Here is a 25,823-nt window from a genome sequence, read left to right on the forward strand (position 1 = left end):
CATCCATAAGCCATTATCATTCAGTTTTACTTAATTTTCCATTATAAGTAGTGCAATTAGTCTAAGCTCCTGCTCTCGGGCACACTTACTAAAATCAAATTTAATTGAAATAAGCGCAAGCTCATATTCACGTACAAATATGCTTCTATTTCATAATACATGAATTATCCACACTCACTCGTAGTTTCCCCCCCAACAGCCTTAGGAAATAAATGCTAGGGGTTACTATTGACGCAGTTTAAAAATACATACAATGTGCAGAGAAGTATGAACCTATCAGTATGAATCTATAACATGAACATTGCTCCTGGGGCTCCATTTGCTTCTAGATCAGGGCCGGAGTACCTGTGGCCCTCCAGATGTGGTTGGACTCCCAGAAGCCCCAGATAGCCTGGCCAGTGGTCAGTGATTGTGAAAGCTGTCATTCAGCAAGACCCAGAGAACCACAGTGGGGAGTGCGCTGTTGTGCTCATGTCCTTGTTTGTGGGTTTCCCATAGGCATGGGTGTTCTACTAGGATTTTGCACTAGGTGGGCTTTTGGCCTGATCCACCAAGGCTCTGCTCTTCATAGGTCAGTGGCTTTACCCTTTTGCCTAAGCTACTATAATATACCAGTATAGGATAGTGTAGAAAAGAATAGAACTGCTGCAGGGGGCGGGAGAATTGCATACAGAGCGGTTCAAGGTATGTTTCACAAAGGCAACAAATATCCAATGCAGAAAGAACAACAATGTGATACTGTTGCTTTCAGACTCATTGTTAAGCTTCACCGTAGCACTCGGTTAAGCTCCTTCCAGCAAGTTCTAACAAGACGGTTGTGCCGAGGGACTGAATTCCCTGTTTATGGAGCATAAATCTGTCCTCCCCTTCGGTGTCCAAAGTAAGGGTGGGAAGTGAAGAAGCAGTGTTTCCAGACGATCAGTGTGGAAAACTCATCACAGAGTCTCTCAAGCACAAACCCCAGCTTTACACCCACGCCTTTTCCCCCTCATGTTAGCCCCCGCTTGACTAGGAGCACCAAGGCTGCCATCTTATTTAAGTTTTTACCTTAAGCAGTTGCGACCCCAGGAATGTCTACTGCACTGCACTGCCAAATCTAGTTTAAAGGAATGCAGAGTTCTCTTGCAGAATTATGCACTCCCCCAGTGGTGTTGCCAGAGGGAAGCGGCCTGCGACCCACCAAGACAAAATAGGAGGCAAGGAAACTTCCTCCTCTGTGCTATACATGCAGCTGCTATATTGGAAGGGAGGGGACACAAACACACACACAGAAGGGCAGTCCATCCTATTTCACCGCCTGAGGCAAAACAGGAAGGTGCTGCTGCCCCGTGCATGTGCTGCCTGCCCACCAAAACATTGCTTACTGGGGTCACACAGCTTCCAGGTTCTGGTGAGATCATGTGAGATCTCACAGACACCTCTGCATGGTTTTGCTGAAATATTAGCACATAGAGATAGGTGAGCCAGCTGTATAGTGCAGCTGGAAATGTATTTTCAATTTATATCTTATGCAATTGTGGAAGGGACAGGTATTTATCCTCCAAGTTCACATTTGTCTTTCTGGAAGGCAGTGGCGGAGCTTCATGCTCTGGCACGGGGGTGGGGGTGGAGAGCAGGCGGGAGCAGGGCTGGTGTGTGTCCTGGGGGGTGTGGCGTGCCGCCTTCGGGGACGTGGTGCCCAGCGTAGGCGAGGGGGGCTGCGATGGCACCCCACTGGGATCGCACTGCCAAGGGCAGTGCACTCCCCCCGCACTCCTCTTCCTCCGCCAGTGCTGGAAGGATGACCTTGTTTAAGAGACGGGAGACTCAGGTTCAAATTGCCATGAAGTTCACTGAGTGACTTTGGATGAGTCATTAAATCTGAATCTGACATACCTCGCAGGGCTGTGTGTGTGGGTGAAGGCAGTAGGCCGAAAACCAGTTGTGATCTCTCAGCTCCTTTAAGGAAGGGTAGGATATATATATATATGTACTAATAAGTAAAATATAAAATCTGAAGTACATCTGCAGAAGTTGAAGTTCAGTCTTCCTGAGAGTAAGTACACAGGATCAATTGACTTGTATTTCACAGGCTTGGTTGTGCAAAGTAGATATGAACAAAACATGAAACTCTGTAATTTTTTATGTGATAAGTTCTCCTGGTTATAAAGGTTTTGATTAAATTAATGTACCCAGTGTTAGTCATATTCAGAGTAGACAAACTGAAATTAATAGACATGACTTTGGTCCACTGATTTCAGTAATCCTGCTCTGAGTAAAACCTAGTTGGATATAATCCATGTTTTTAAGCTTCTACAATTTGTCAAGTTAAACAGCAGCAAAATAAGATCAGGGAGAAGAGTCGGTGGAAGAAGATTGGAAGAAATTTAAAGACTATCTACAGAAATATTGTAAAATTAATGAATGTTAGAATGATGTTGGATAGAAATTAAGTGGTTTTCAACTGCAATACTATAAGGGAATATGAAAAATGGATTATTAATAGGCAAAAGTTAACGTTACAATATTTTAAGATCAATGATTAGGATAAACAAAGAGGGTAAGGATTTGCTGAACCAACAAACTGAACTGGAATACAAAAAAGGGAGGCATGAGGAGGTCCGGGAAATAAGCTAATGAAAAATAAGTAATGGAAAGAATGAGTTGTTTTTAACCATTTTTATTTTGTATTTTTTTATTATCTTTTTATTTTTACTTTGTAATACTTTGAAAATTTTAATAAATATCTTATAAAAAACAAAATAAAATATGCAATTTCCTATAGGGAATTCGTTACTTGCAATAATTGATAATAAGCCATAGCATTGCATAAAATCAAAATATGACTAGGTATGGTTGGTTTAGAAAGCAACAATTCACCTCTTCATAGACTAGAACTAACTTGGGGTCACTCAGTGCAGTTGGTTAGCAGTGGATTCAGGAGAACAAACTCAAGTAAGTACCGTATTTTTTGCACCATAACACTCACTTTTTTCCTCCTAGAAAGTAAGGGGAAATGTCTGTGCGTGTTATGGAGAGAATGCCTGCGGGTGGCGAGGGGATATGCTGCAGTCGTGAGCAGAGGATCCATGGTTCCCCTTCCTTCCCTCCTCCGTGGTTACAAAGCATGGATCCCACATGGATCCTCAGGATTTTTGCATTGGGCTACTCCAAACTCACTGTCAGATCACATGTCTATGGCCACAGCATGAACCACAAAAATCATATATCCACTATTTCATTTAGAATATTTTTTTCTTGTTTTCCTCCTCTAAAAACTATGTGCGTGTTATGGTCTGGTGCGTGTTATAGAGCGAAAAATACGGTACATACGATATTGGCTGCCACACCATGTCATGATGGCACCTAGATGGCTTTTTAAAAGGAACTAGACAAATTCATGCCGGATATGTCTTTCTACTGCCACAAGGCATGAGAATGAGTAAGAACCTTCAGGGTTGGGTGCAGCAGATTTCACAAATCCAGATACTTGGGAACATACCACGAAGGAAGCCTCTAGCCTTGTTTGTGAGCTTCCAGAGTCATCTAAATTGGTTCCAGGGCATGGATAGGGAGCCTCTGTGCTCATAATTCCCACAGGACCACAACTCAAAAAGTTACTGCAGCTTCCATCACCTGGAGTTGTGGTCGGGTGCATGGGCATAGCCAGGATTTGGGGGGGCAGGGCTTTTGTTAGGGGAGGGGCAGAACCTACGTGATTGGTCAGTTAAGTATTTCTATTGTTTTGCTTGATCTAGGGGGGCAGCTGCCCCCCTGCCCCCCTTGCTATGCCCGTGGGGGGCAGGGAGGAGCTGGGAGTCCTAGCAATATCTGCATGGGTGTAGGTTCCTCATCCCTGGCCTAGTCTTGATCCAACAATATTCAAAGTGTCTTGCCTTTTGGATTGAAAACTCTCACAAAGTATTTCTCACAAACCCTTTTACTATGTTGCTATCCGAAAATAAAGGGATGCGGGTGGTGCTGTGGGTTAAACCACAGAGCCTAAGACTTGCCGATCAGAAGGTCAGCGGTTCGAATCCCCGCGACGGGGTGAGCTCCCGTTCCTCGGTCCCTGCTCCTGCCAACCTAGCAGTTCGAAAGCACATCAAAGTGCAAGTAGATAAATAGGTATCGTTCTGGCGGGAAGGTAAATGGTGTTTCCGTGCGCTGCTCTGGTTCGCCAGAAGCGGCTTAGTCATGCTGGCCACATGACCCGGAAGCTGTACGCCGGCTCCCTTGGCCAATAAAGCAAGATGAGCGCCGCAACCCCAGAGTCAGTCACGACTGGACCTACTGGTCAGGGGTCCCTTTACCTTTACCTATCCTAAAATAACAGTATTCTGAAAAGGATGAAATGCCCTACAGAAATTCTGTCCTTGCAGAGATTGCGGTTTTCGTGGGTAAGCATTTAGTAAATTCAAATGTTCCGTGCGAAGTTTTGCTACTAGATTCAGTTCAAATCTGGCAATCTACTGTATATGCTGGGTTCCTTCCCCTCAAAAAATAAAACAAATTAATAAATATTAATAAATATTAATATTTTTATTTTTTTTAAGAGCTGTAGGTCTGAAGTGTTTGTAGGCAACCAGACGCAAATCTCCTCTTAATCAAATTATGAGAGGGTGGGGAGAGCACTTAAAACAAAGGTGGGAACAAACCCCCACTTCATTTCAGCTTTGTTTCCCAGTGTCTTCTGCTGCAGGATCTTCTCATAGACGCCGAACTTCTCGTAACGGTGACTAACTCTATGCTCCACTTAAGAGAAAGGAGGCGCTGAATCCTACCGAGTCCCCTCACATTCCTTGCATTGCTTTGCAACACATGACCACGGGCACCAGTAGGTTAAAACTGCATATTTGTCCTCTCAGCAGCTTCTGGGACTAGAACTGTAAAATCTCCCCCGAACTCAGGGGAGACGTCACCACGCCGCTCCCACGGAGCAGATGAAATTCAGACGTCACATGTGCAGAGGGAAGGAAACTGGAGCCGGGAGGGGGAGAGGAAAGCGCTCTTAAACCGACCTATAAGAGCTGCTGGAAGTTGCGATTGACACCGGAGAGACTCAATCGGGGTTAGGGTGGCCCTCGAAAATGAACTTTGGGCAACTCCGCTGAACCAATAAGGTCAATCGGGAGGCAGGGCCGCTTTGTCCCCCACCCCCCACCCCTTTCGGTGTGTGCGAAGATTAGGTTGCGATCTGGCAGGGGGAGCTGCCTTATTCTCTCGGCTCTCGCTGCAAGTGGAGCTGCGCCTTCAGCAGCAGCAGTAGGGAGCTGTCGACCCCAGCAGCCCCGACGAGGCGAAGCAGCACCGAAGGACCCCCGGCAGCCTCTCGCAGGAATGGATCATTATGACTCTCAGCAAACCAACGACTACATGCAGCCCGAGGACGACTGGGACAGGGATCTACTTTTGGATCCGGCTTGGGAAAAGCAACAGAGGAAGGTAAACCTGGATCTCGCTCCCTCCGGCGGTGGGCGGTGGGGAGGGGAGCAGAAGCCCCATCAGTCTAGATGAGACCGAGGAGGAGGAGGAGGCGGAATCTGGGAGCGTGGAGGGAGCGTGTGGGATCGGCATCCCGTGGGGCGCCGCCGAGGAGATTCGTGGGCGCCGCCAACCCGCACATGCTGCTGTGCAGTTTCCATTTGCCCCCTGGTTTTTGCCCACGCTGTGTAGATCCGGAGCAGCGGCTGAGCCCAGGATACCAGGCGCTTCTGCTGCGCCCGTCTCCTGCGCCTCCGCCGCCCTCTCCTCGGGAACCTCGTGGAATAATTTCAGCGCCGCTCCATTCCTCTCTAGTGTCAGGGCGGGCGGCGGGGATGGCGGTGGGCGCGACGCTCAGCCCAGCGCGGCTAAGGATTTGTATCCAAGGGAGATCTTCTCGCTTCCCTCCCTCACGCACGCACGCTCGCTCACATCCTCCTCCGCCGTCCCCACCGTCGCCAATCTGACACGGAAATAATGTCTTGTGTGGACGGTGGCGTCTCGCTCACAGGGCGCAATAATTGGAGAGGGCTGATAATAACCAAGAACTCGCTTTAAAACACACGCGCAGTAGGGCGGGGGTTAAAGTTGTTCCATAGGCTTGGCTAGGGATCTATTTCGTTCGGAATAGACCACCTTTGCCAGATCATGCTTAGTCCGTATGTAGCCTTTTTTTCTAAAATAAAAAGCTTTTTGTTTTTTTTAAAAAAACACCGTCAGAGGCAAGCATGAGGTTGCTAGCGAAAGGCAGCGGAGGTGACGTGCAGAAGAGGGAGGTGGGTCGGGGTGAGGGGGAGACGCTGCTGAAATAAGGCGGTCGGCCGCGGAAAGTGTGGCGGAAGGTAAAGGGACGGAGCCGTTTGCGTTGCTCAATGCCTCGGCGCCGAAGTTGCCTGCCTTCCTCCACCGCCGCCTCCTCCAGCAACAGATGTTTTCCTCGCCTGCGGGCGGGAGACAGGCTGGCTCGGCTGGCCTCTCCGGCGTTTCGCAACGCCACCTTCCCGGAGGGGCTCTTCGAGCAGGGAAGTAAGTGGCTGGGCAGTACGCGCGCCTTGTTGCTGCTGCTGCCGCCGCCGCCTTGCTAGGTGGAAGCAGCGGGGCTCCCTCTCCTTGGCCCCGAGGGGAGGGCGGCGCGTAGGTAGCGCGTGTTCCCTGCCACACGGTGTCATTATGAACGGCAACACTTCCTCTCCCGAAGCAGTTGCCCGCCAAGGAAAGTTGCTTTTAAGGAGGGGTCGTCCGTCCCCCCGCTTCCAGCCGCCAGAAATCTAAAGGTGGCTTTGGGAAGGTCGAGCAACCCGGGGGGAAATCCAGATCTCTTTGGCCAGCGGCCTCGTGCCGGCGGCCTGCAAATTCTTTCTTGTAGGGCGAGAATCCGGAGCGGGGAAGTGGGGGTCCAGGTTCTCTTAAGCGGGGGCTATGTCAGGCCGGTGGGCTGGCTTGGTTGGTGTTCGTGAACCGCTTGCGCGCAGAGCCACGCTCTCCCTCGCTCTCTGCCCTTCGCTAGCGGGATGGTGGCTCACTTCAAGTTTTGAATGGTGCGGTTTAGGGCTGGGCTTGTGCAAAACTCATGTCCAAAAATGGTAACATTCATCCCATTTTTAAATTTAGGGAGGCGGGGGAGGGAGGTTAGGAGGCGTTCTAGCTTCTTCATTCTCTCTCTCTGCCCCCCACCCCCCAATAACCAAAGGCATCCTGTATTAGCTCACTCTGGAATCCTAAGCCCTTAAACATTTCCCTTTAGTCATTTGTCAGACGGCAAAGCCCGATGAAGAGGAGGGGAAGCATTTGGCAAAGTTGCCTCCTAGCTATGTGACACACAGAAGAGGTCAGCAGAGGGAATGGCTTCTGCGTGTCTGGCTGGAGCTTTGTATGTATTTTGCCACATTAAAAGGACTTTGATGGAAGTCTGGTGGGTAAAAGAAGGATATTTTTAAAAACAGCAACAAGTGACTCCCCTCCCAAGGAGCTCTGAATAAAGGTGGGAATGTATCAGTCCGAGGGATTGACTAATTGGAGAATACCCTGTTGTCGTTCCCCTTGCCTAGTTTATGAAAAGATGTATAGATACTTTAAGGTGATGTGCCTTCAATGGAGGCTAAGTTAATTAAAGAACTCCCGTCAGCGATATGCATCTTGGCTTGACAAGGCTTCGTAGAGAAAATAAAGACAAGAGAAACAAACCCAGAAAACAAGGATGCTCATTGAAGAATGGGGTGCAGGGCGGATGACCTTGGCATGACAACAAAAGGGAGAGGAATGGTAATTTAATTCTCAGTCCATGCGGTGGGAATGTTAAATCGCTGGCCCATGGGATTCAGCAGAAGTTGCTACTGAGGGATTTAAATTACCACAGAAGAGTTATGGGCAGATGATTCTTCATTCTCACCCCCTTTTTTTCTTAGAACAACATGACATTTTAATTAGTAAACTTTGTGCAGCAAAGGGAGAAATTCTGTATATAGTAGAACAAAGGGATTTGTCTCTCGTTTCTCATAGACAAATTATTTTATCTCTCTTTTTTGCAGTTAATGTCTACATGCCAAGCAGAATTTACATGAAATCAGCATATAAAGACAGTAAACAAAATTTTTTAATTCTTCATAAAAATCAAGTATTGTTAAAGCTCATAATTTCAAGACAAAATATCAAATACTGTTGAAACTGGGTAGAAGAGAAATTTCTAGTGTATGCATCTTTACATTACAACTGGAAGAACTTTAAAAGGCTTCATAGTATTAGTAGTTAATTCTAAAGTGCTGGGGGGCACTGATCAGACCCTGTTCTGCCCCCCTGTTATTCTAACCTTTTAACCATGGGGAAAATCCAAGCAGAGCTGAATCTGTCACTCTTAATGAGGAGACTGGCTCACCTGTGGCTCCTCAGATATTGTTGGGACTCCCTCTCACCAGTCCCAGCTGGTATGTCCTGTGGCTAAGTATGGTGGGAGTTTCAGTCCAGAAATATAGTCCCTAAGGCATAGTGAGCCCAAGCTTTGTAGGACTCCAGTCCTAAAGGCACTTGTTAGGGAATTAAGTTGAACTCTGGGACTTACTTTTGAACAGAAATGCATAGGATCACACTGTTTGGTTTTATTGTTTAAAAACCAGCAGCACCCTGAACTTTGTCAAGGAGCCAACTGGCAACTAATGCAACTTATGCAATCTTGCTGATGAATGGGTCATGTGGGCATTCCTTGTAGGCCATCCCCTGATTTGGGGATGCAAGGAGTATGTCTGACAAATTAGTCCTTATTTTAAATGAACCTAAACTTCAATTATTTTGTATTCCAAATATTTTCCAGTTACTCTGGAAAACTAATGTTAGGAAGTTCTTACATCCCTTCTTTGCACTAGCTAGATGACCCCAGTGGGTCCCTTCCAACTCTACAAATCTGTGAGTCTGTGAACATTCAGGGTGTGTAACAACATTTCCTTATAGTATCCCTATAAGTCACTCTTCCCTTGTATAGGAGCTATCTAATGAGTCTGCAGGTAAGCTGGGATTTGGCTCAAAGTCTCATTATTAATGCTGTCCTATGGACCAAAGCAGCACTTGGAGTAGCAGATCTGCAACACCACTTGGCATTTCTCTGTAAACTAAGCATGAGGAACCTTCTGCCCTCCATATTGCTGAATTCTGACACCCATCAGCTCCAGCCAGAATGGCTAATGGTGGTGGATGATGGGAGTTGTAGTCCAACAGCATATGGGGGGCCACAGGTTAGCCACATGTTTCTCAAACTGCAGAACATAAGATACTGGAGGGGAAAGGAATAATTCTGCATGTGCTCTTGGGAACGACAGACGATGAGCAGTGGGGGAGGAATAACATCAGCAAGCTGGAGAAGGCAGGAAAGGAGGAGTATGGGGAATTATTGATTTAGGGAGGGACCCAAGGGCGATATATTAGTGGTTGGTGTGATTTCATAAAGTTTGAAAAGCAAAAGAAATATGCTTGGAGTTTGGCTGTGCTGTGGCTTACAGTCTGGTACTTTCATGTAGGAAGTGTGACAAAGCAAGTATGTTTCTCATAGGCTAGAAAGTGTGGCTTCTGGTACGAAGGCTGGCCTCATAACCACAGGGAGAAAAATGGGCTAAAGTCACCAGTGCCTGTGACAGCACATCTGTTTTCACACCAAAACTTCCATGTAGATTGGACCCTGAATTTTAATGTGTCTCTCCTTGGTGGTATTCCAGCATGCACATGAGATTTTCTCACCTTCCATTGAGTCTCTGCTGTCTACAGAGATATACAGAGAGAAGCTGCCTGAGTGTTTAAATCAATAGATAAATAAATAAGCCTTGACCTAGGCAGAGGGGAATTGTGAACAGGATTAATATCTGGTGTGTAGGAAGGACCATAGCTCAGTGCTTTGCTTGCAGAAAAGCCTGGGTTCAATTTGGGGCACCTCCAGGTAGAGTTCACCTTTCTGAAACCTTCCCAGTTAGTGTAGAGACTATGGAAATAGATGTGCTGTTCTGTTAGTCTGTTCAGTATTAGGCAGTTTCCTATGTTTTGCCTTCTCTCAAAAACCAGCCTTGGGACCTCACCAACCTGAAAAGGACTGTGCAGCTCTTCTGCTCAGGTGTGGTGTTGGCATAAGTGTGTGTGTGTCTTGCAGGCAGGTTTTCTATTTTAAAACTTAAAAAAATCTCATCATAGCATCAATCATTTAAAAGAAAGAGGTTAGGTTATGTTTCTTGAATCTACAAATCACTTCCCACAACAAGTCCCAAAGCAATTTTCAAGAATAAAATATGACAATAAAAATTCATAAACATATTCAAAATATGATAAACATACGTCTACATTAAATACATTTCCATATAGGCTTTGCACTTTCCACATGAGGTTTGAATTACAGGATTAGTGTGCTTTTTTTCTTTTAATACAATTTTTTTGGGAAGTTCCTGTTGAATTGCTTGAATAGAACTTCCAACCTTGACCTTTCATTCCCCAGTAAAAATAACTTTCTATAGTAGCCCTGGCACAGCTTTTATAGGCTAACCACTGTTTCTTATTGATACTCAATGAAACTCAGGCTCATTCAATTGTAGCATGTTGCAGGCAGGTTAGAGTTTTCTGTTGTAAAGTTGGCAGAATCGAACATTTCCTGAAACCTCACGCAACTAACTGCTAATTTTGCAACCACTGAGATTCTTCTGGTTTCATAACCAAAGGAAGTCAGGTTGCTACATGGCCCTTGTTTGAAGAACTTGCTCACAATGCCCAGTGTTTCCAAACATGGCATCTCGGTGGACAATAGCATATGATCTCTATTTGGGAAGCATTTCAGCTACTTCCATGGCAGTCGCCTTTATAAGTTGGCTTTAAAATGTGCTTCGTAATCTTTGCAAAGGTAAACAGCAAGCCTGACTCAGAAAATAATGCACTCAGCCACCCTATCAACCCCAAGCTGTTCTTTGCACTGACTAAACCTATTTTCTCATTAGGATCAAGAATACATTCTTGTGTTCTTTTATATTTAAAATTGTTACAGTAAACTAGTCCTAAAAAGGAAGGCAACTCACCAGGTTAAAGTAGCTAATTTTGTGTTCTCACAAGTCTTCTGGGTGTCAAATTATATCAGAATACATTGCCCACAAGGCTGTTACATTAACTTACGGGTTGACAAGAAGAATGTTTCTACTTAGCTAGCCCAGGTTGGAAAGCAAACCAGTTAAACAGAATAATAACCCAACTTTGACTTTAAAGGAGAGGCCTTTAAGAGCACATGGAAAGCGTAAGCAATCTGAAATCTAATTTGCAAAGGAATATGGGGTGTGTGTTTGTGTGTGTGTGTGTGTGTGAGAGAGAGAGAGAGAGAGAGAATAGCTAGGTGAATAATTAGTAGGAGGGTTATGTTTAGAGGTCTCACAAACAACTCTGCAGGAGTCACATATTATACAGGATGTTTTTAATGCATGGTGCCCTAGCTGTCACCTCACAAACACTATTTGCACTGTGTTGTGAATTCCCAGAAGGATCCCAACAAAAGAGGCAAATTGTTCTAGAGTAAAGGTAGCTGCTTGTGTTACAGATGTGGGAGGTTTTCCTGAGTTTGTAGACACGGAAAAGCAGTGTCTCTTGTATTACTAATTCATACACCCCAGATATGTGCCCTGTGGAACTGTATTCTTGAGTTTTACGTTTCACGGGGTGTGTCAGAGTCTGCTGAGTATGTTACTAATTCACACAAGAAATTGGGCGCAATTGAAAGCCGATTTTGAAAGCCATCCAACTTTCACAAACTGCTTTCCATTAGGCTTGGAGGAGGGTAAGGAGGGAGGGTGACGGCTGTGCCTTAAATCAAACAAAGGCTGGCTGTAAACCTTGCTTTGCCACATGCACTATTCTGGGTTGTAGTAGCTGCTCCGTGAATGCAAGCTGGCTGAGTTGTAGAAGGTGATACATGAAAAGCACCTGTGCCTCTGGTAGAATGCTCTTTTCTGGATGTGTATTGAGGCTTCAGTCAGCAATGAAGGCAAGCAGACAGAAAGGACAGGTGAAGGGACTGTTGGATTAGTGAGGACCAAAGGCCCACACCTGGACACCAGTGCCAGCTTGTGCCTGCAAAAGGTGGGGATGGCGCAAGTCCCACCCACCCTGCCAAGCTACTCGGACTGGCACTTTCTCTTGGCTCCACCCACCCAAAGCTCCTCCCCTCTGCTCCACCCCATGCAAGCCTGTCCTATCCAAGAAAATTGGCTCCAAACAGTATACCTTTGGATACTAGCTCTTGGAGACAAAATAATGCAATTTCCTTCTTGCCTTGCTTTAGAGGTGCAGGGGACTCATGCCCTCAGCATGGAAGCTTCTTGGAGGCATTTGTCTGGTCACTGTTAGGCATAGAACACTGGAATAGATGGAGATAATTTACTTGTCCAGTGCCACAAACTGAGTTCTGGGTCTGAACACCAAGGTCCCAACTACCACTCAACTACCTTGCTGCTATGTTCTAAATTTCTCCCTGCTTGGTTCCAACTCTTCTAGGGATTCCTGAATCAGCCTCTTTCTGCTCTGTCCCCTTTTGAATGTGTTTACCCACAAGTCTTTTACAATAATCAGAATTTTATTTCCCCCCCCAAAAAAATGTATTTAAATATGCACTCATATTTATTTTCTCTCTCAAAAAAAGTGTTTGTAAACTATTCTTTATTCTCTTGAAGTATGCATTCTAAAATTATTTTGATAATGCTTTTTGAGCTGATAACTGTGATGGTACATCTTGGAAGTCCAAAATCTGGTGGGTAATGAAGTTCTAATCTATACATTACATGCCTCCAGCATCTCTAACCCCAGCTTGTCTCAGCAGCTGTTGGCTCACCTCTGTTGGAAACAGAAAGCTGGACTAAACAGGCCTTGGTTTGTCTGGTCAAGTATTTTCTGCCTTGTTTGTGCACAATGGTTTATTACACCATCACTTGCTGTTATGTGGGAACCCTGCAGAGCGCTTTAACTATGATTTGACTGCAAAAAACCACCTTGATATGAAACCCTGCTCAGTTGTTGGCTTATAAACTTTTTGCTTAAGCTATGACTTGTAATTTACATGTGAACCCAGCACCTTTCCTTAACCATGGTTTGTTTGACCCCCATCCCAGATGTTCATCTCAGTAAAAAGGCTTGAGACAACAGCCGTTGGGAAAGAAACAGAACATGTGAAGAATAAGCTGTGATTTGTTCTGTAGTTCAGTCCTTACCTTTAACCTCCAAATCACTTCCCCTTATCAAAGGGTAAACATCCTGTGACAGTAGCTTTCAGTATCCAAATTATTGTCATACCAATGGCCTCTTGCAAGAGAGTCACACACTATAGTAACCCCAACCATCATCTGACTCTATTTATTTCCTTTTTGAATGCCTTGATTACAGGGCTGGCGTGGCATTTATTGGGGTGGTTTATTGAGGGGAGGATGGAGAGAAGAAAGGACGATTCTCCTGCCTCTCTCTCTCACACACAGAGGGAAGAATCAAATTAGAACTAATTTGTTTTTCACAGTATAGAAAAATGGTTTATTTAGAGTAGAAAGCATTAACATTTCCTTCACAAATTTTCTGTTATTACAACTGTTTGGTTATAAGAGAAAGCAGGAAATTCAGATAATATAAGCACAAGATCCGGTGCAATCTGTCTCCTTCATTGCGGAGGTTTGGACTAGATGACCCATGATTGTGTCCCTTCCAACTCTTATGCCATGAACTTACTAGCTCAATTCACACATAATGCCCAGTAAACATCAGCCATTTGTTCTAGGAAACTTCTGGACAATTCATCTGGGATCTAAAGTGCTACTTAGGGTCATCCAAGGGCCCATTTCCCCCCCTTAAATTGCTGACCCCACCCTTAGAGTAAAAAAAAAAAAGGCTCATAACTCATACTCTATAAAATAACCTCTCTTGGTTGGTTTTTCTCGGCACATTTGTATTTCCACCTTGATAAGCTTTCATGTGTTCCTTTTCAAAGCATGCCACAATGTTCTTAATTTCCTCCCCCACCCCTTCCTTTGAGACAAGCTGATGTATGGATAAACAAGCCACAGCAGAAAGCATAAAGTCTGCATTAAGATGCTAGTGAATGTGGTTTTTACTCAAAGGAACCACCTCTTAGATGCTACATGGTAAATAATAAAGCCCATCCTTTGCAACAGCAGTTATGATTCTCCCACTTTTCTTACTGCAGCTGGTAAGAATATTGGCTGTGATCGAAATTGTACAAAGTCCTGGTTACTTTGTTTTAACTGCCTGATTTAAGTACTTGTAGAATAAATAATTTTGTTGCTGCAATTATTAAGCACTTGGGAGTCAGAAATCTTTGCCGATCAACTGCAAATCTCCCAGAGCACCTACCAGTAGACGCTGATCTTCATTCTGCCCATCTCTGCCATGCACTCTCAAAACTGATAGGGGCTGCAAGGCCATTAGGACCTGGACTGGTAAACTACACTTCTTTAGGCATGGCAAACACTTGCAAAGTCACAACAATATGTTGCTTATTATGGGCCGGATCTGCATGGAAAACTGCTCTTGAAACACCCTGCTTCTGTGGTTCCCAGAGGCACCTGGCTCACTGCTGTTAGAAACAGAATGCTAGGCAATATGAAGATTTGTCTGACCCAGCAGGGGTTTTCTGAAGTTGTTAAGCAACTACTCCTTAGCCTGCATGGCCTGACTGAGATGTTTCTCTCTCTGCAGATTCATTTCCCATCCAGGTTTCCCCTACAGATTATTACTTCCCTCCCAGATGCCCACCAAATAATTCCCACTTGTTTGTTTGTGTGTGTGTATGTTGCTTCCTTTCCACAACTGGGTCCCAGAGGTTAGCACAAGAGAGAAATACACCTACTATGATGTTGCTGCCTAACTTATCCTCCTCCCACATCATCAAGCTTGGCCCCTAATGATGCTTAGGGAGTGATCCCTAATATTTTGCCCTTTATCAGTATGGTGGTGCAGTGAGCTGTGCAATCCATGTATGAAGCTGAATTTGGGTAAATTGGTCAGTTGTGATGTTACAATCGGCTGAGTCCTAATTTGCGCATGTCTGCTTGAAGTTCTGATGACTAATTAGGGTTTTGAAACTCGGTTCCTCTTCCCAGCACTGCACAGTATCTGCTAGACTGCAGCAGCTACTGATACGAAGATGAAGTAATATCAACCACAGTTTTTGGTGTGCAGATCTGTGCAATTTATTGAGAAAGATTTAACACTGGCTGTCATTGCATCTTTACTTGCACTAGAACAGTCTTCCCTGACCTGGTGCCCTCCAGTTATTTTGGACTGAAACACCCATCAGTGCCAACCAGCATGGCTAATGGTTGGGAATTATGGGAACTGAAGTTCAGTAAATAACTGGAGGGCAGCAGGTTGAGGAAAGCTGCTCCGCAGCATGAAAGCAACTCTCTAATGCTCACTGATGCCTTAAATATATTTGCCATAAATCTGGCACCATGTAGCTGTCAGGGCTTCATAGTTGTAAGGCACATTTGTCAGGCCATAACATAATGCATAGATATGTACAGTGATACATTCAAAACCCAAAAGAGAGATTTAACATTAAAGTGTGGAATCCTCATTCCTATTACAGATTGAAAACCTTTTTGTTAGGGCCAGAAGGATTCTGAAATAATAGCTCTGGGGTGCATCTAGCCTACAGGCCATACATTAGCCATCTCTGACTTCACTTGCTCTCACTCAACCCTTCTATGGAACACAGATTGTGGTTTGTGAGGGGGCAGAGTCCACAGTGGCTTTGCAACTTTACCTGTCAGTCAGATTTTACAAATTAATTACAGTAGCATGAGATGAATGTCAGGCCTGGAACAGATACTTGCCAGGCAGGGAAATCCCAAGGCTTAGTTTCCACCATGGGCTTAGGTCCAACAAGCCAACAAGCCCATAAACAGCTGGCTTGTGAAATCTTCCGCACAGTGGCTAATTTACACAACACATTTCTCATCATGAAGCAACTCTTTGCACTGCCACTGTGTAGAGAGTGGCTGTCTTTGAGCTTTACTGAGCACATCTCAGCAGAGTAGGTGGACATACGATGAGACTTTCCATGTGGATGTTTTCCAGTTTCCACTTGGATGTTTTCCACTATGAACAGACTGTAGGCATCCATCTGTCTCAAGAGACAATGGAGTGCTTCTCTGGGGGTGAAGTCAAACCACTGCTTAGCAGCACCAAAGTTGCTCCCAGTATGTTTTTGAGCACAATTCAGTGGCTTTAAATCCCTAAATGGCCTTGGCCCAGTATACCTGAAGGAGCGTCTCCACCCCCATTGTTCTGCCTGGACACTGAGGTCCAGAGCCGAGGGCCTTCTGGTGGTTCCCTCACTGCGAGAAGTGAATTTACAGGGAACCAGGCAGAGGGCCTTCTCAGTAGTGGCACCTGCCCTGTGGAACTCCCTTCCATCAGATGTCAAATAAATAAACAACTATCTGACTTTTAGAAGACATCTGAAGGCAGCCCTGTTTAGGGAAGCTTTTAATATTTGATGAATTTTGGTATTTTAATCTTTTGTTCGAAGCCTCCCAGAGTGGCTGGGGAAACCCAGCCAGATGGGCGGGGTAGAAATAATAAATTATTATTATTATTATTATTATTATTATTATTATTACCAAAGTGACCTCCCCAGGGAACAAGCCTGGGCAGTGTGTATGGAGCTCCTGGGCTGCCCAGACGACAAGACCCTCCTCTTGACTTCATTGATGTGGTCCAAAGGAAAGGAAAGCAATATGTTTGGCACCAGCTTGGCTGCTGCAGTTGCCAGAAGGTGGCATACAAGGCACCATCCAACCACCGCCTTTGGAACTCCAAAAGCAGTCCTGAGGGCTTGATAGAGAGCACCCAGGCCTGAGGAACCCCACCTCACCCCATTCCACTTGTGGGGATTGCTTTGTGACAGAACTCTTAATAGCTAGACATGACCTAATAAAGCAGCAACAGATTTTTTTCCCCACCTATTGAGTTAAGTCTTAACATACCTGTCTCAGAAACTCTGCGCCAAGCAACAGAACGTCGAGCTGATAAGATCAAGGCCTCAAAATGAAGTCTTGGGAAGGAATGAATACACGTAATAAGGGCAGTGGGTTGTTTGGCAATGGCTGCTGCGATAAAGGCTGGATGGGGGGGCGGGGAGAGGAAGGACAGAATGTTGAAGCAACCCAAAGGTTGCCAAGAAATGGCCTTGCAACTAACTGGAAGTTTTAGTAAAATTAGGAAAGACTCATTTTCCTGTTTCTGATTCTTTCGTTGTATTTTAACAGTGAAGGGCAATAGCATGTTTGCGACAGGGTTTGGAGCCAAGGAGTTATCTCCCTATTGTGCTGTAAAGTTTTCCTCTTTGGTATCCATTTCCTACCATGCTGCTGTACAGTGGTACCTCGGGTTAAGTATTTAATTCGTTCCGGAGGTCCGTTCTTAACCTGAAACTGTTTTTAACCTGAAGCACCACTTTAGCTAATGGGGCCTCCTGCTGCCGCCGTGCCGCTGGAGCACGATTTCTGTTCTCATCCTGAAGCAAAGTTCTTAACCTGAAGCACTATTTCTGGGTTAGCGGAGTATGTAACCTGAAGCGTATGTAACCCGAGGTACCACTGTACTGATATTCCTGACACCTAACACTTGGTGGCAGGGCTATTTCTCTGTTTCCCTATACGTATCTTATAAACCATACATTTAAAACACATGACTTTTCCTAAAGTTTTTCTGCTTCTCTAAACAGAAAAGTGTGTGGAGGGCACTCTTCAGTTTATATTTACAGTATTTATCACACCTTAGCAAGCAGAACTGCAGTCCTAACCTGGGAGCAAGCCCCACAAAATTTTATAGGCCTTATGTCTGAAGAATGACTGCGATCCATATGCAGGGAGCCAAATCTGAATTCATTCCTGGCAGAAGTTCCAAATTTCAGGGCCTGTCAAACATTTCCTTGGCACAAGCTCTTAAGGCAGGTTCACTACCGCTAGATTTTCCTTTGTACCCTAATAGGGGACCCAATCTGCAGATTCGGCATGGCTGCTTGATTCCAGGGGCCAGGTGAAAAGTGGGGAGACTGCAAGAATATATCTAACCAATAAGTGATTTTTGGGTGGGAGGGAAACAAGAGAACCTAATGAAGAGGCTTGTTATTATGGAGCTGAGAAACTATTGTGGGCTTGGTTCAGAGAAATAAAAGCAAACATTGCTTCCCTTTGCTTTCAGAGGTTTTTCACATCACGGTGGTGAGCATTGGCAGGTCCAAGACAGTTTGCCAATATATTTCTGCTTTTCAGCAGAAAATCTCCTGGGCTGCACATTGAAGATCACTTAATGTGCATTAATCACCCCTTAGCGTGCTTAAATTAATCTCATTTGTAAAAACAATTAAATTGATTAAAGAAATCGCAAAACTATTTATGTGTGAGTGTAATTACACCATGGTATAACCAAGAATTAAAGCATGTGACTTTGTTATCTGGGGGGAGAGATGCAGAGCAGCCTTTCCTGACCATGATTTACCTATCCCCACCCCAACAAATGGCAAACTGGCAGGGTACAGAGAAGCCGCTCAAAATCAATCCAAGCTGTGTTACAGGCACAACCCAATTTACATTAGCAATGAGAGGCTGAAAGTGGAAAACCTGTGGCACTTTACAAATGCCACACATTATCCATTCCCTCTGTCCTCTACTCTCTTTCTCTTCTGTTTCTCTCTCACACTTTTCTTCCATTTTGATTTCTCCAAATTTCTCAGCTCCCCTCTCACATGCACCCAGTGCCCAACCATCTGCTTTCTGCCACCCCCAGCCCCTCACTTTTACCCTCCTTGCTTGGTGGGGAAAGGGCCCAGGCTGCTGCTCACAATGGAAGCTTGGACAGCTTCCTTGGGAGTAAATCTGCTAGTCAGGAATGTGCTCAAGTTGCTGCAAAGCAGCTGAATGCAAAAGGAAACTGGGCATTTTTTCCTCCCTCACTTGGATGCAGCCTATTATGAGGATGTGGCTGGGTTGGTTGTTTCCTGTTCTTGGAATGCTGAGGGATGGGATGAAGCAAATCATACTCAGCGTGGTATGAAACCAAGTGCTGATATCATAGTGTTGGCAAATGTGAGAGGGTTTGTTTTTTGATATTTTATATGTGTGAGTGGGCATTTTCTGCCTCAAGGCCTTGGAAACCTGAGATGTGGTTTAATGTAAAGGCTGAGGTTTTGTTCAGTCCCTGATTCATGCTGCAATCCTACACTAAGTAGGCATATATAGTATTGTCCTGTCACGTTGCCTTCAGCCTTGGCTACTCCTTCTCTGTGCTTGTCTGAACAGCCATTGGTAGTTGGGGGGGATATTTAAATAGGTGCATAAAAAGCAACAGTTTAGGGAATTCTTATTTCTCAACATTTCCCCTGAAATATATGTACGGATGACCTTATAGTGACTATTTTGCAATGCTCATAGTTACACCCTTCTGTGGCACGTAACAATGTTTAAAGTATGATAGAATAAGGTTAACATATTAGCCCACCAACTGCCTTAATGTTTCAATAATGTAGATATTATTCTGTAAATACAGAGGGTAACCCTGTCAAACTGGTAACTCTTGATTTGTAAGCAATATTCGTAGAAGCACCTATTCTGCTGCCGGAATTGATGTACCCATTCTCTGGCACATTACTAGTGAGGCCTTTGCAATTGCTTTTCAGGAATTCCTCTCACCCTCTTAATGAGTTTTCAGTTTTGTTGACTGCTTCTGCTCCTTGGTACTGATGTAGATATATGTGTTATTATTGCTATTGCTATTTCTGTTGTCTGGTCTTTTCTTTGACCGTAATAAAGATTGATTGATTGATTGATTGATTGATGGTTTTGCTGTTTACTGGCTATATTCTATTCATTACTGTGGTGCTGTATGAATGTTAAAACTGATACCGTCTTTGTAAACAGCTGGAAAAACCTCTGCCATAGACTTGTATGGAAAATCTGAAGCTTGGCAGGAGGGAAAGGCTGACAGACAAGATACTGGACATCAAAACTAGAAGGCATTCGGGGCTAAATTACCTTATTTTTCCATCTATAGGACGCCCCATGTATAAGACTGTTTTGGGGGACTCAGTTTTAAGAAAATGGGGGGAGATGTATCCGTGTATAAGACGCCCCCTAATTTTTGACATTTTAAAGGGAAAAAACCTAGTCTTATACACGGAAAAATACGGTACCTTTAAGTGTGTGTTTCAAGTATTTGTGCTCCCAGTTTGTGTACGGTACTTCACAAGGACTACCAAGATCATTCCTTTTGAAATCCACAAGTTGTTGCAGTGGGGACTTTTAAAAATTGTTTTAATATCTTTGACTGCCGGATAACTCTAATAGGTTTCAATTTTTTTATTGAATATTTTAAGCAGATTCTGTCCCAGAATAATGTGTCTTTATCTGAGACCTCTGGTGTTGATTGCTGTGTAGTATCCTGCCTTATGCTCGATGATGGCTTCCAAGCCGGATCCTGAACTGGGATTTTGGGAGTCTTGCCTATTCATGGATGCACGGTCCACAAACAGATGTGCTGAGAGGGTGTTTCCATACCAGGTGTTTACTTGACAATTGCCACTCGCTTTTTACAGAGCATCTGGAAAATGTACTTGTGAATTTATTGTTCTGCTGCATTTTCTTCACAGTGCTTCCCTCTCTTTTGAGAGCTCACAATAGAATAGAATCGTGAAGCGATATGGCTAGAGGAGAATAAAGGGGAAATAATGCTTTAAAATTAAATACAGTATTTCTTTTCCTGCCTAGAGATTAAATATGCTTCCAAGCCCTGAAGCACAACTTTATTTTTCTAAATACGTCTCAGTGAGTCAATCTTCTGTCTCTGCTGATTCATTCATGGCTGGATCCTTACTTTCTCCTTTTGTCTCTTCCATTGTTGGGGCAAGTAGTGACAAACCTAAAATCTATTGCCCTTCTGTTACCCCTTCCTCTAACTGTCTGGCTACTTTAATAATCACTTCACATGCACCCACCTCCTCTAATCGTCATTGTACTGCTCTAGATTCATTGTCTTCTATTGCTAACTATCGCATTATGGACAACAGCTAGCAAAAACAACACAAAGCTTAAATTGATTCCTGTGTAGGAGAGGAAGCATCATGAAGAATATCGATTTCAAGCCTCTTCAAAAAGCCCACAGTATTGTGGCTTGAAGTAACTTGGGTTGTGGGTAGCAGAGGAAGGTAGCTTAGAGAGGAACAAAAAACGAAAGATGTGACAGTGTTGAAATAGTGGTGTGTCGTGCTGCCAAAGCTCTGTCAGTTTTCAGACTAGATGTGCTGTGAGATTGAAGTGCCTTGTTCTTGTGTGTGTTTTGACCTATGTTGCGACTGGGGAAGCAACAGGAAAACCCAGCTGGGATTCATTAAAGGAGGAGAAGAAGAAACATTTATTGCTGTAGACTTTGTTATGGTCTTGGCATATTTTAGGAGTCAAAGCCGTTCATTCTTCCTTGGGGAGGAAACAAACAAACAAACAAAAGCATTGCCCACAAAATATGCCATTTTAGTTAATTTTGCATAAACACGCTTAATTTGCATGCTTGGTTACTCCTGTTTAATCTGCATGCTGTGCTTGCAGAGGCATAGGTGCTGTGCAGAGCAGGGATATTATGCCCAGAGATGAGAGAAGAAATGTGAGAGAACGGAGAGCCAAAAAGTTGTTTGTAGGAAGAGGATATGACATAGAAGCACAGCATGCACCAAAAAACCGCAAAGGACACGGAAGCGCCGCTTAAATTCCCTGAACCCAGTGTTACTTAGTCATCTCTGTTTTATTTTGTTTTTAGTTAAAATTTCAGATTATCATGAATTCCAGTTTCATTCCAGAAATTAAATCCTGTACAAAGTGACCCATTTGTGGAAAAGATGCTATGCTGTTCTTCTCTACCCACACCTGAAACCCGGATTCTTGTTGGAGTTGTCTTGGAGAATTGAGGAGACAATTATTGATGATGGTTTTGATTTTAATTTCATCACATGCCTAATAGCATTTCTCTTGAGTTTCTGCAGCTCAGTTATGTATCAACCAGATTGGACGATCTGAAGGACAAAGGCAAGTGGCTTGCTAAGAAATGGATGGAATCCTAATTTTTCCCAGTACCCAAGTCAGTCCCTCAGGGGCTGGCCTAAGACATTTTGGCACGTGAGGCAAACCACCAAATGACTTTCCCCTCCCCGGTAGGAAAGAAGGGTGGAGTGAAGATATTTGGAACAAGCTGGGAATAAAGATCTACAATGAGATATTCTGCCCCTGTGGATCCTGCTGCCTGAAGCAATTGCCTCCCCTTACCTCATGGGTGGGCTGTCGCTGCTGCCCCCTGTAGTACAACATTAAAGCTGAGCATTTTTGGAGAGCAGAGTTGTAAATATCCACGTGCCCTCCCATCCCTTTTTCTGAGAACTAATGCAGAGGTGGCTAACCTGTGGCTTTCTAGATGTCATTGCATTCCAGCTCCCATCAGCCTCAGCCAGCATGGCCAGTGGTCAGGGACAAAGGAAGTTGTAGTCTAGCAATATGCGGAGGCCCCAAATCCCCACCTCTGAACTAGAAGAAGACACAACAGCGTGTAAATGTTCCCTTGCACACATACTGTCCTACCTTACCTAGCCCTGCACACACCTTGATATATGGCCTTCAGTTGATCTCTGCTGCTTAACAACAATTAGACAGTGAGACCATCACTACAAATTCATTTCCTGTTAGATTGGCTTATGCAGCCCCTTCCCACCCACTGTATTAGTTGCTGCTACCATTAAACGCTAAACACTTCTGCCATCATTCACCTTGGCTGTTGTACTCACTGTTTAATGTGCTGCTGTTCTCAGTACTTTGGGGGGTTTACTTTCCCCTTTCAAGCTGCCACGGCTTCTGCTTTCCAATATATTCATGAATGGATACGGCCATGGAAGGGAAGTACTGGGAAGCAATGCTACTGTCGATAAATGATCGGCTGTTATCTCCAGTTTCTGCTTTTTATGTAGTGCCCCAATTGTGCCATTCTGGGAAGAAGAAAGAAAACTCACCTCCTCTCCCTGGTGGCTGACTAATACTTGCCACCCATGCCATTTGTTCATTTTCTTTCATGTATGGCATAACTGGATTATGGAAAGGTAGTTTAAAGAGTGCATTCAATCTCTTATAGGGAATACCACAGGCCTTTATCTAGAACTCTGTGTGCTGTATGGAGCCTAAAACAGGCTGTATGTAAACAGACCTAAATAGAAAGAAGGGTGGTTCTTCAGCCTAAGACAACAAACAGGGATTCTGAAGCATTTGAAACTGTTGGTGGCTCAGCCATACATTCCCATCATTGCAGCGAGCAAGGAGGTTGATTGTGGTAGCATACATGAGACATTTTGTTCCCCATACCCTTAAAAAAAAATCTACACCTTGTGACTTTACTGTGGAAACCTATGCATGTCTCCTTGGAAGTGAATACCACTGAGTTCAATGGGCCTTAATCCCAGAATTTGCAGCCTGTCTCCTTGTTTTCAATTTCAGCGGCCTGGTTTGCACATCACTTTAAACTCTAGTTTAAATTTAAGCTATGGTTTAAAGTGTACGAGCAAAGCGTTTGGCATACTACTCAAAAGACCTACAGTGCTCCTCCCTGATCCTTTCTTTAGCACACCTGGAAGCAATATATTTTTATTGTCTCACAAACTTAAAAGAAATACAGCTTCTTGGGAGTGCTCGTAAGTTTTCCTGCAGTAGTACACTTTAGTTCCAGCTGATGAGGTTATGCTAACTGTTTGGGCTTCTGAAGTAATAAATCATGCCTAAAATATGTAGGATTTATCATGACAAATTTATTGTCCGGAATCCAGAATGCCTGACCCTGGTTTTTAAATCTTCCATCACTAGCTAGGATTAAGTATTGTAGTCTTAAAACTATAACATTGGAAGGGATCAAAAGGCCACATGATTCAACCTCCTACCAGAAGGAAAGCCCTCATTGCAAAATATCAACCCTGTAAAATATACACTCATTTGTGTCATCTGAGTAAGGAAAAGTCTTCTCCAAATGACCAGGCAAGGAAGCTCTATTCAGGTGTTTGTGAATGGGTAGCTTCATCCCAGGTTTTGCCTCCTGTAACTAGTAATTATTAACATTTCTCAAACACTTAAAGCAATTAGATGCTGTTCAAAGAATTATTAAATTGTCTTTGCATCTACCCACAGATTTATAATCTAAGAACTATTTTTCTTGTTACTTCTAACCTCCTGAATTCTCTTCTCTTAGCTTCCTTTTGTCCTATAATATTCTATGTCTCTTTGTAGAAATGTAGAAGGGTGCACTGTGGGTCATATCCCATTTAAAGAGAGGTTAATACAATCTTATTTATAACCACTAAGGGGTGCTCCCTTTTGTTTTGTTTTTTTCTTACAATCTAAGGTAGACATAACGTATGAGAGAAGCAAGGGATGAAGTGTAACTGGAAACCAGAGAGGAGGCACCAAGCTGAAGAGGTGGGAAGGAGAAAGAGAATTGGTTAGAAAAATCATGGGAAAAGATGTGAGCTTTGAGCAGTTCTTTACAGTAGCTAAAGATGAAATAGCATGGGTACATAGAGCAAGGGGTTTCTGGCAATAAGGTGCTGCCCTAGAGTATGAATAGACAGAGGAAAGAACTGAGAGAGGCTGGAGTTATTAAGATTGGAATAAGGAGAATGAAAGGAACAGGAAGGAATATAGATGCAAAAAGCAGAGCACAAAGCGGCAAGAGTGGTGAACTTTAAAAGGCAGGACCTTATCAGGGACGCGGACTTATAAAAAATATGGGGGGGGCCGGGAAAGCTCATGAATAAGAAATAAGCTCATGAATATGCAAATAAAGTGGCGCCGCCTCCTCGTGAGCGAATAGGGGAGAGTGTGCTGCGCCTATTAATCAGCTCCGGAACAGCTGATATGTGGGAAACGTGGGGCTAGCTGGAGAAGAGAGGGCGAGCCCCCTCCGCTCCGGCCCTAAACCGCTGAAACCGCCAGGAGGAAGGAAATCCCCCCCGGCAGTGCCTTGGCAGTGGCGGTGGTGCTGCGAAGCAGCGAGGCAGGAGCCCCCGCCCCCGGGGATTCCCTAATCTCGCGGGGGACGGCCGGGGCTCTCCGACTAGGGCGCGCGGCTGGCTGGCTGGCGAGGGAGCAGGTGGGGAGGAGGCGGGGGACGGCGGCGGCGCTCTGCTGAAAGGGCGCCCGAGATTATTGGGGGGGCTGAGCCCCCCCAAAAAATTTTTTGAGGGGGCTCGAGCCCCCTCAGGCCCCATGGAGTCGGCGCCTATGGACCTTATTAATATGAAATGGATATAATAAACCAATTAAAATGGACAGATATTACTGGAACCAGTGAAAATACAGGTGGTGGAGATTGAATTTTAGAGACATGGCATGGACTGGGGTAGCAGGTTTAGCAATGGATTGAATCTGAAATTAGATAGTCAGAAGTTAATCCCAGTTTATATGATCAGGTAAGGATGTATTGATGAAATTGTGATCTCAAAAGAAGCATTTGACAACTCTTTAAATAGACTAGGTCTCTCTAAAGCAGGGATTGGATAAAGCAGACAGGGTCCAGAGAGAAAAGAAAATGATAACTTACTTACTGATAACAAACTGAAGACAATTGGGGTGTAGCTTGAGGAGAAGTAAAAAGAGGTTTGCCTTATTTACAGGGCTCAGACATACATGGGGCAGAGAGACTCCTTCAGAGCTTCCATCAAGTCCTTCAAGTCTCAGCTCCCTTTCTCTATCACTGATAGCTAACTCCCAGACCAGTGACATAATTTACCATTAATGATCCCTGCTCTTGTACAACACAAGGGGCCCCTGTATTCCCTC

General features: G+C 44.4%; 1 protein-coding gene and 1 long non-coding RNA gene across 7 annotated transcripts in view; one reads left to right on the forward strand and one right to left on the reverse strand.

The window, feature by feature from the left end:
* Positions 1-5,149: 5,149 nt before the first annotated feature.
* The window catches only part of ACTN1 (actinin alpha 1), a 91,332-nt gene continuing 70,658 nt past the window's right edge, over positions 5,150-25,823 (forward strand). For 2 of the 5 annotated variants that reach the window (XM_082231247.1, XM_082231244.1), the window contains exon 1: positions 5,152-5,424. In XM_082231247.1, the coding sequence (XP_082087373.1) occupies positions 5,320-5,424 (105 nt within the window). In that variant the 5' untranslated portion in view covers positions 5,152-5,319. Of the gene's footprint in view, positions 5,425-25,823 lie in introns of all 5 variants that reach the window. The other 3 variants (XM_082231245.1, XM_082231243.1, XM_082231246.1) reach the window with 3 other exon arrangements.
* LOC309539922 lies at positions 20,113-25,749 on the reverse strand. Of its 2 annotated transcripts, none has more exons than XR_014223027.1 (3): positions 25,589-25,749; positions 22,793-23,361; positions 20,113-20,671 (listed from the first exon to the last, which is right to left on the reverse strand). It is a non-coding gene; the product is annotated as an uncharacterized lncRNA (long non-coding RNA). The 2 variants fall into 2 exon arrangements; XR_014223028.1 differs by having other exon boundaries at positions 22,793-23,205; positions 25,585-25,749.

The sequence above is a fragment of the Podarcis vaucheri genome, assembly GCF_965113315.1.
Source record: "Podarcis vaucheri genome assembly, chromosome: 1".
NCBI lineage: Eukaryota > Metazoa > Chordata > Lepidosauria > Squamata > Lacertidae > Podarcis > Podarcis vaucheri.